We start from the raw sequence: 11,368 nt of genomic DNA, 5'->3' as shown, positions 1-11,368 counted from the left end.
GGTTGGTCAAAAAGAAGACAACATTTGACATGTGTTTCACACATAGTTGGATTAAATGTGTGTATTTATATAAAAGAAAATCCTTTTCAGAAGTTAATTTAAAAAAATACAATGGATTCCTTGTTTAATTTTTTTGTCAATGTAAGTTATGGTTTAACGCTCGAGGGGAAATTTGGTTTCAAAGGTGCTACAAGATGAGAAACACTGAAGTGTCTCATATTCATCTGTGTGCGAAGCAGCAGCATTGGCATTATTGATTATTTATCTGACTCTTTTCCTAATCCTTTAATCATTGTCTGTCTGCTCTGTTTTCCTCAGTCTAGCCAGATTTCTTCTGTCACTTTGTTTTAGAACACAAATGGCTCAAATTCCAAGACATTTCTTGAGAGAAATCTGTCCATTTCCTTAACCTCGCTCCCAGCTGACCATGGTGCATCCTGGACATGCTGTCAATCACAGGGCAAACACAGTCACTCGAACTCACACACACAGGCACCTCTAGAGTCATGCATGTTGCATGTTTTTTTTGACAGTTGAAGGAAACGGTGCCTAGAAAACCTCATGTATGAACAGGAAGAAACCCCCTCTGCACATGAAACAAAAACTGTTTTGCTATGATATGAGAGTTTCAACCACTAAACCACCATGTAGCCACCTCTTCAATCTCCTATACTCTCGATACATATTTCAAGGGTAACACACCTCCGATAATTCAGGAGCCCATAGAAGGATATATGTTCTGCATTCACATCATGAGTCTTGATTAAACACACAATGCAAGCTTTCTTTTTCTTCCCTGCAGGAAATCAGACAAAATTTGCTTGTCCTACCATGTGTGAAGCTGGAGAGTCAGTGGCTCTGCACTTGATAAATGATCAAACCAGTAAATCCAATAACTGATTAGTTTTAATTTAGCTGGTTGTCTGTCATAGATTGGCTGTGTGTTTCAGCCTTGATGTAAAAGCTGATTCAGGTCATTGGTCCTGTTCATTTGTTGTGGGATTCGGTGGGAGCTACACTCTGCTCTGGATGATTTGGTTTTCTTTTGCTGCAGTTAACCTCAGTTTTTTTTAGTATCCATATTTGACATTATATTCAATTCTCTTACTTGCTTCTTTCTCTTGCATTTATAGTTTTCTTTAGTTGTATGATTTCACAATGAGTAACTGTACCGTCACTGCTACAGGCGTCTATGACTTCACAGTTCGGTGGGTCAGCAAATTGCTGAGCAGCGAGCTGCCGTTAAATTACTATTTGTTTATTCAAGCAATATTTCAGTAAAGGAAAACACTCTTTAGAATGTTGCTGTGTGGAAATACCATAATAAATGGTTTGGAGTGAGGTGGAGTGTCTGTCTGTGGGAAGCGGAGCAAGACTGAGATCAGACCGAGGGGGGGGGGGGGGGGGGGGTCACATCATTTCTGGGCTTCAGAGGCAAGACAAAAAAAATCCACAGTTTACTGCCATGGACTTATAGTCACGTACATCAGATGAACGTTTATAAAATCAATGTGTGCATGTTTTTGTGGATCTCTTTGATTTTTAATCTTTAGAAATACATCAACTCATGAAAAGAGATCAGAGTACCTGGAAATAGCATTTCATTCAGCACAATTTTAATCAATTAATGAAGTATTTCAAATACATTCTTAAATAGAAATGCACATGCCAGCCCTTCATCAGAGAGGAGATCTGATTGGTTTTTCAGACAAAGTTACATCACAAAATGATACTTCGTAGGCCTTGAAGAATTATTGTACAATGCAGTTAAAATGTTCAAAGAAATACACAGGATAAATAGCCGAGCAGAGAAAGTAATGTCTCTATTTTTATGGTAGCAAGTGAAGATCCTATTCAGAATAATTTTTTTTTTTTTAAACAATTTTCAGGTCCTTGGACTAATTGAAGACAATAAAGCAAATGGTCTCAGTAATCTGGTTTGAGAGCTGTAATGATGCAGTCAAAGAGATGATTTACTGCCTCACTTTCACTGCTCATGTGCTTGTCTTTGTATATGCTGTATTCCTCAGAGGGAGACTTTTTCCCATGCCCTACAACCGTTTTGTTTTCTTTTTTTCCCTCTCTTTCGGGCAGACCGAAAGGGGTCAGTAGGTTTTTTGGATCATTGTCATGCTTTAAGAGGATTTTCTGAGTATGTTCATGAGTACCAGTTATGGCCATATTTGGAGATGAGAGAGGCTGAGCTTTCCTTTTGGTCTGCACATGCTGAAATTAAAACCCAGTGTGGCACAATAAAAAAAATTTTTTAAATGAAAGGGTATTATGCATTCGCCCCGAATCCCATTTGAACTCATTTACCCCGCCTATGTCACCCTAATCTACTAATATTGATGGACTCCTTTGATGAAGCCCGTCACTTTGAATTACAAACACTGGTTTTACATTTTCGTCATTAATGACGGATTTACAAAGGCGTCGTCTTTAGGGCGATCCTATCAACACGTGGCGGCAAAGTTTTTTTCGAGTGGAAATGAGGTGACTGGCCACAGATCTTCTGTGTTTATGTTTTCCCAATAAGGGAGAGAGTAATCTTCAGACGTACACAAACACGAGCTGGTTAGAATAAACTCCGCTCAGCGCTGCCGAAGAGCGCGCACATTGATTTACAAGCTGGCGCGCGCTTGTTTTCAGCACCATGGAGAGCAACACTCCCACAACAAGAAAGAAGACGCACAAGAGGAAAAGCTCGTTAATACACTGATTTCTTTATTCGTCGCTTGTGGACAGAGGATGTGTTGACATCCACAGCGAAGCGCTTTGTTGTGAAAGATCCAGATTACATCAGTTCATTTTCAGCGGGAAGAGCGATGCGATGACTAATGCTGTCACTTTGTCTTTGTCAAAGCAGTTAGACCCAAACAGACAGAACCAAAACAAGAGAAAGAATCTTTATTGTTTCTATCTGTATTCTGTTTGTTATTCGTTGTCTTGCTAAATCACAAGAAAGGTTATATCCGTGTGATGAAGGTGAAAACAGGCGCACGAATCACATTTGGATCAAACAGGTGTGGACGTGATTTCATCAAGTGTGTTTTATTGTTTTTGTTTTCAGCACACAAGGGTGTTCCACATTGAGTGTTAATTTCCGATTGGGCGGGTGGTGGACGTATGTCAGACATATGCGCGCCGTGGGCGGGTGTCGACTTGTTGTTAAAAAAAAAAAAAAAAAAAAAAAAAAAAAAAGGCAATAGGGGTGAGCAGCGCTTTGGTGTGTGGATACACAGAGATAGGTGTGATGGTTAGACGAGATGTAGTCGGCATCAGCTCTCCAAAGCTGTAGGCTTTGGCTGGGAGTGGCGTGGCGCACTCTGCCCCGACCAGACCGAAAACCACCTGTATGGACGAGCAGACCTCCGGCGTGATCAAGACGCCCTCGTTTGCCAGGAGCCGCGGCAATAACGTGACTGACAGTCTGGGTTATGCCGGGGTGGAGAGGGGCAGCATGACGGTGGAAAACATGCTGGAGGAGTCCGCCGTGCTCTCGGCGCCTCACCTGTCCGTGGAGCGATACGAGCGCAGCCGTCAGGGCTGCTGCGAGCGGGTGGTCATCAACATCTCGGGTTTGCGCTTCGAGACGCAACTTAAAACTTTCAACCAGTTCCCCGACACGCTGCTGGGGGACCCGAGGAAAAGGATGCGCTACTTTGACCCGCTGAGGAATGAGTACTTTTTCGACAGGAACAGACCCAGCTTTGATGCCATCCTGTACTACTACCAGTCAGGTGGGCGCATCAGGAGACCCGTGAATGTCCCCATTGATATTTTCTCGGAAGAGATCCGGTTTTATCAACTCGGAGAGGAGGCCATGGAGAAATTCCGTGATGATGAAGGGTTTATAAAGGAAGAGGAGCGTGTACTGCCCAAACATGATTTCCAAAAGCAGGTTTGGCTTTTGTTTGAGTATCCCGAGAGCTCCGGGCCAGCAAGAGGGATAGCAATTGTTTCAGTGCTTGTCATTTTGATTTCTATAGTTATTTTCTGCATGGAGACTCTGCCGGAATTTCGGGATGAGAAAGACCAAGCGACAGTGGCACCAACAATTAATGGCACTGCTCCCTCCGCGCCAAGCCCGTTCACAGACCCCTTCTTTGTTATAGAAACGCTTTGTATTATATGGTTCTCGTTCGAGTTGCTGGTCAGGTTTTTCGCCTGCCCCAGCAAAACTACTTTTTCCAAAAATATCATGAATATCATTGACATCGTCGCCATCATCCCTTACTTTATCACTCTGGGGACGGAGCTGGCAGAGAGGCAGACAAACGGCGGCCAGCAGGCGATGTCCCTGGCCATCCTGAGAGTGATCAGACTGGTGAGAGTCTTTCGTATTTTCAAGCTCTCACGGCACTCGAAGGGACTTCAGATTCTGGGACAGACCCTCAAGGCGAGCATGAGGGAGCTTGGCTTGCTCATCTTTTTCCTCTTTATCGGAGTCATCCTCTTCTCCAGCGCAGTTTACTTTGCAGAGGCAGACGACCCTTCGTCCAGTTTTACCAGCATCCCAGATGCGTTTTGGTGGGCAGTCGTCACCATGACCACTGTGGGATACGGAGACATGCACCCAGTGACCATCGGTGGCAAAATAGTGGGGTCGCTGTGCGCAATAGCGGGCGTGCTCACCATTGCCTTACCCGTGCCGGTGATTGTGTCCAATTTCAACTACTTTTACCACCGGGAGACAGACGGAGAGGAGCATCCACACTACCTGAACACAGGCAGCTGTGAGCACCTGCCCACCGAGGAGCTGCGGAGGTCGTGTAGCTCCTCGTCCCTCAGCAAGTCTGAGTACATGGTGATAGAAGAGGGCATCAACAGTGCGTTCAAACAGCCCAATTTCACTACGGAGAACAACCAGAACTGCGTGAACATCAAAAAGATCTTCACGGACGTGTAAATGAGCCCCGATGAGCATGAACAAACTGTAGCTATAATATTTTTTTATATAGTCGATCGTAACGTGTCCAGTCCATATCTGTGGATGAACGCAGCAAATGTCAGTTTTAACAAGGCATTTATTACCCCATTTATACAAATATATGCGTTTCAATTCGAAACGTACCAAAACAAAAAGACAAACATGCTGCGCACGGACAAAAACGTAATCATTACGCATGTAAACAATAAGTAAATGACTTGTTAAAACATGCATTTCCTTAGTGTATAGTGCCACACGATGCCTACATATCATGTTGTTATAATGCGAAAGTTGTTGGTGTTCATGATTGGGATACACGTGTAGCTGTCCACTATATTGAATCTACCCGTCCATCAAAACCGACGTCTTGTGCTTTGTAAAGAGAAAAGTGTCATCGTCCAGTAACGTAGACTATGGTAATTTATATAGCCAAATATGCTTGTTTAGGTTATATTTAATATCATAACCTGTGGACATGTTGGAGTCTTTGATGACGTTATCTAGATAATAAAGTGCAGAGTGGTGTAGATGCATACACGTATCATAAAATATACTTTGAGCTTCTTTTTTTTTTCGTAAAAATGTATTTTTATTCAGAAATGCCTCTATAGCCTATATACAATAAAAACCGAAATGTGAGTAATCGCGTCTCAAACTGTCAATCTAATGTTTAGAGAACTAAGCAGAATCTTTGCCAACTTGCCAGAGCGATAAACGGATAAGCGAGTGAAGGGTGCATGGCTGTATTTGAGGTCATGCGCGCACTGATGAAAACAGCATGGATGAAAGGCGAGAGCACGTGCCGCGCGTCCCCGCCCTCCGCTGGTTGAACCCGCCTTGTGATGCAGTCTCCATGACGACGGTGGTTTCCTGGGCAACCCCCCCTACCCCCCCCCCCCCCCCCCCCTTTATGGTTACCATGGCATTGTGTTGCATTTTCACAAAAAGACTCCCCAATAGCAGTTGATTATCACCTTCACCTCCATTGAGAGGGGGGAAAAAAGGACTGACTACTGAAGATGCATATTTTTGGATGTCACTTAAACTTATTGAGTTTAATTATTCTGTTTCTTTCAAAATGGAAAAAAAAAACATTGGGCTGAATGTCAATATGGCTGTGATTCAGTGGCAGACACTACATCTGGTGACAAATATAATTACAGTCATAACAACATGACTTCTCGAGCATTTGCCTTTAGACAAACACTCATCAACATCACTGAAGTTAGATTAGTTGACAATAAGCAGCTATAACTGAATAATTAGTTGATTAATTTAGTCTGTGCTAAAACAAATAGGGCTGCGTGTAAACAGCAAGACTGTTGTTTATGTTTGATATTGTTTCGTATTGACAAGTAACAGGAGAATCCGGTCCTTTCAATCATGTTTATTTGTGAATTTCAGATTGATGAGAAAGACTGTGAGCTATGGCAGGAAGTAGCTGTTTTCTTTTGTGTTACACATTGTCAAGTCTCTCAGGGCTGGCATGCTAGTGGGGCATTCAGGAAGCTGGACAGTTTGTAATTTAGCAATTGGAAAATGTAATTTCCCTTTGGGGAGTGTTAACATAACAACAGCCAACGAACCAGCTCCAAAGAAATCTGCATGTCTGTAACAATGTCTTCATTACAAATATAAGCAATCACCAAGGCATGTGCATTTAAAGTTAATAACAATGATGACGTGTGTCCATGTAAATACTTTTGTCGTGTTTTTTAAGCATCCAGCTTAAAAAACTCATAAACTCCCATGTGCAATTTGCAAAGGATTATTTGAAACAAAGTGCTTAATTGTTTGGCATTTATCATTCAGATACAATGGCTTAGTGTTGCTGGACATCATCTGTCCTCCCCATTGGTATGTTTTAAGTCTGACAGGTTCAGACATATAGATTTTCCATTCAGAAACGGGGCATTTCCACCTCCCCATGCGCCCCAATCAGATTGATCTGCCACATCTAAGTGGTGCTGCTGTAACGTTGACATATGGATAATGTCCAGCGAAAGATTGGCCGTGGTCTCGTCCACTGTGTTGAAAAGCTGCAGAATTAATGCTCCGGACCCTTTTTACTAAAACATCATCAGCAACTGTTTTTCGGATGAGCTCCTTTCTTTGAGTTGGCATGCCAACAACATCTGACGTCGTCGATATCTTTCATCACCTCCAGCAGACCCTCATGCGTCAATTTCTGGTACAATCTGGCACAAATCTAAAGCAAATTTAAAGAAGTCTGAAAATTAATAAGAGCGCTGCATCTTCTATAACTTTATCATGTATGCTTCCATTATGTACGAGATGTTAGGAATGCATCTGAGACTTGCTTCAAAGCTGTACTTTCTTTTATAGCTTCATACGTTGGTTTTCTTCATGAAGAAAGGATTCATGAAAGGATTCATTATTGATTCGCAGGAGTTTTACAAAACAGAAAATGTAATCGGTCAATGTGACTCATTCAAATGTGATTTTTTTTTTTTTTTTACCTCAGAAAAGAAGAAATGGTGCAAACATTTACATTTAGCCGATGTGAACTGGTTATTTCTAGTAAACATCATCAAAGTCCTGGTATAGCATGTAGTTCACAAAGACAACAGGGCTGGTTTGAAGAATTAGCAGTGTTTCACTTCTCATTTGAGAGATTCAATCTCTAGATGAACAAAACAGTTGTGATTGTTTTCCAGCATTTGGTCCTTAGGGACCCCTCAATCAGCTTACCTGCTCCACCACACATACAAATGATCGTCTCATCAATAAGCTCTGCACGTGGATTGAAAATGAGCCATTTATTTGATTCCAATGTGCTGGTGGGGAAAGGAAACACTGAAACCGTGCAGGGCAATCTGTCTCTGAGGACCAGGGTTGGAAAACACTATCATATATCGACCAAACATTTCATCACAGAGCTGAAAGCTTCAACTGGCATTATTTTGTGTTTTGAAAATGTCACAAGTGGATTGTAACACAAGACATTTTTGGTATGCATGATTGATCATCAAAGGAGCCAGTAGATAATGATCAAGTAAAGACATTTCAGTTTTTTCAGTTCAGAAAACACTATTTGATCACCTTTGACATGTTCAGCTGAACGATATCTGCTCAACACGGATCTTTGAAAATAGCTCAGTACTGACATCTAGTGGATTGTCTCTGTCGTTGCAGTAAGAAAACACGTCAACATTGTTTGGGTTTCGAGTTCTTCTCGAGTAATTCTGTGACAGTCCCATCACGCACATGCTAGTGTTATCTTTAGACGTACCTCTCAGAAGTTGATACTTTGTTGTTTCCCTTGAAGAAAGTACTTCTTGATATTCAACCAATCTTACTCATAGTTAACTACACCAACTCAGAGCCGTGGGCTGCAGTAGTGGAAGGAGCTGTTGGAGGTCAAAGTGTGCCTCTCAGGGACCCACAGTGTTACCCTGTCAGTAGTGAGACACCAATCTCCAAACATAACCTTGCTTCTTGAACCTCAAGTCCACCTCTTCCATTACCAGTGGTGTTTTCCAAGTGCTTGTGAGAACCAATCACAACTGAGCTGATAGTATTTCAGAAGTCATTAACAGAAAATGTAGTTAAATTCTTGTAGTTTGTTTCCACTTTTGTTTGTACTATTACTGATGTAGTACACCATTTCTCGAATCTATGGCAGTTCTGTTTTTTGTGGAGCTATTCAGGGTATTTCCACCTTTTTTGTGAAGAGACCAGGGAATTCACATGCAGCAAATCAAACCAGGAAGGCACTATTAAAGGCACATGCAATTTCCACTGTCATTATATAATCAGTTCAACCACAAACAGATTTTTTGTTTTTCTCCCCAAACATTTGTATGTATTGATCCTTGAAACATTTACATATTACTTCTTTTGTCTCTGAGTCATGTATGAAAGATTCTGTCACTGATCATTCTATTAGGAGCAGTACTAAAGCCTAAACAAATTAAAGGATAACACTAAGCAATAGACTATCAATGTTTAAACTCAGCTTTCAGTGTCATGATTGGAGATGTGAAGGCATTTGTTCTATATAGCATTGCACAACATTTTAGCTGTGTTTTTGTATTAGTTCTTTTTGAAATATTTTCTTAATGGAATATTATTACCCTCTTATGAACCGCAGGTCAGGACATGGCTGTATATTTAAACTAAATGGGCTTTTTTTATGAGCCATAGTTCCTCTTTCAAAGACAGCGGTAGTTACAGTTTCCCGATTTTGGGAAATGAAGCGATCACAGAAATTAGCACTGGGATTTCTTGTGTTTCACTTGCTGTAAGCTTGGCTGTTGTTAAGAAAAGGCACATTTTTGCATCACATGAAACATGTGCATATTGTCAAAATGTGAAGAAGGAGCTAAGTATAAACCTCACATGCTCCAAAACAACCAGAAATATTTAGATGCATTGAGTGCATTGAATCTAAACATATGTTTATCTGTGTGAGTTAGCATTATGGATTTTGGATGACTTGTGATGACACATGACTGAATATTTACATTTAGGCCATTTAATCTTTCTATTGTGTGTCAGACTTTGTTCAGAACACGCATTATGTTAGCGTCTGTTGAGTACAAGTGTCTTCAATGCATAAGTCAGTGAGTGTTGTAAATAGGTCAGCATATGTCATCCTGCTGTGCTTTGATATGTTCGAGCATGCCGTACACATGTCAGTGTGTTTTAGAGTGATTGATGTTTTTTTTGTTTTTGTTTTTTAAATGAGAATCTGATGCATTGTGTTCGACTGAGGAAGCTGGGCTGATCAGCAGGGTTTTGTGTTGTACTGGTTAGTGCTCTTACCTCACAGTGAGACCATCCCGGGCTTTAAAACACAGGTACTCCAGTTTCTTCCATCAGGCTAAAAACATGCATTTGAGGTTAATCTGTGACTTTGAAATGTGCAAAGGCATTGATATGAGTGACTTCCTCGCTCTGTGTTCGCTCTGTCATGGACTGGAAACCTGACTTCTCCGTCGTCCATTCAAACATCACACCTGGTGTCATATAAAGTGGATTAGAAGATCCAAAGATCGGACTATAACATCATGCTTTCGAACCATTTCATATTTAAGATGTGAAGTCTCACACATTTGATTTTGTCTCTACTTCTTTGCTGAGTCTTCTGTTCTACGGGCCAAAGCGACCTCAGTCCTGCAGACAAGACGCCACGTGTGCTGAAGCTCCAGGTGCGTTGTTTCAGAACTGCTGAATGGCCCTGTACTCGCTGTCTCCCTTCGAAGAGTTAAAGCTCTTTTGTCAATGTATTTTTAACCACAGGAAAATGAAAATGTGCCCTGAAATTACACTGGCTGTTAATCTCTTGTTGCAGCTTGCCGGAAGCACTGGAGAGTTATACCTGCAGTTCAGAGTTTTTTGTTCTTCTGCGGCGTGTGGTGGAGGTAGAAATCGCATCAGAGATCAGTTTGTTAGACTTAATGGGCACCATGCTTCCTTATAAATTAATAAAACATATGTATTCAGTCAGGTCTACATTCATGCTCATCTTTTAACAATAAATAATATAATTAGGCAAGAAGACATTATTAAATTTTTATTCAATTATCAAGACTGTTTAGCCGGAAAGAAACGGCTGCATTGCTCTATAATAATGTGTTTTCCTTATAACGCAGAGGCTGGATATACATGTTTATATTGTTTCTACAGCAGAGAAGAAGGAAAACATTCAACTTAATGCCAATAGCTGCCTTAATATATGCATTAATCTAGATTTCTGTATTAATTAATGTAATGTGAAATAACGCACCCACAGTTAAGAGTCACTGAACTCCATAGTTGTCCTCAGTTACCTGAAACATGACTTCAATTTCACGTTCCTGTTGCTTTAATTGTTTGCCATAACATCTGGTGAGTGTGTGCTGCTTGATAAGAAACAGGCATTAAATATATGAGACTCATGAGAAAAGAGGAAAATATTATATTAGCTCAAGTCTCTACCATCTCTTTGACACTCTTCAACTTATAATTGTCTCAAGCCACAGAATATACTTAATCTTAAAATTTGAAGTAACAAACTTTCTATTTTACTTGTTACTTTGAGTTTCATTGGTGGAATAGGAAAACTACAATCAAGAGCTGCAGACATACCACACATTGGCTTTTGGCTCTTTCAAGTTTCAACACTACTTCTTTGGGCGTTTGCTATTTTTTTAGTCCACAATAGACATACAGCAGCCACATGGTGGCGTGGCAGTTCATACACCCACTTCACAGCGTTACAATCCCTGGTTTGAATCGTTGTTCATTGTTTTTGTTAAGAAAATGCTGGAATATTGTCAAATGTGTCACTTCGAACTGCAGGAAAATGTTTTTGTTTTTTTTAAGATGATTTGCTGTGCCAGAGTTTTTACTGTGCATTTACATGTGAAAGCTACAGTGAGAACCTCAGTTAGTCTCATTTAAATATTTTGACAGTTTTTGGCTTCTTTT

General features: G+C 40.9%; 1 protein-coding gene across 1 annotated transcript; it reads left to right on the top strand.

Moving 5' to 3' along the window:
- Positions 1-3,358: 3,358 nt before the first annotated feature.
- On the top strand, positions 3,359-4,912 carry kcna3a (potassium voltage-gated channel, shaker-related subfamily, member 3a; the record flags this gene model as incomplete). The annotated part of the gene is made up of 1 exon (XM_080494747.1): positions 3,359-4,912. One exon carries the CDS (start codon positions 3,359-3,361, stop codon positions 4,910-4,912), a length of 1,554 nt encoding a protein of 517 aa, XP_080350873.1.
- Positions 4,913-11,368: the final 6,456 nt, after the last annotated feature.

This window comes from Blennius ocellaris (assembly GCF_963422515.1).
Source record: "Blennius ocellaris genome assembly, chromosome: 4".
In the NCBI taxonomy this organism is placed as follows: Eukaryota; Metazoa; Chordata; class Actinopteri; order Blenniiformes; family Blenniidae; genus Blennius; species Blennius ocellaris.
The sequence above is the reverse complement of the archived record's forward strand: the minus strand, read 5'-3'. Positions and strand labels throughout refer to the sequence as shown.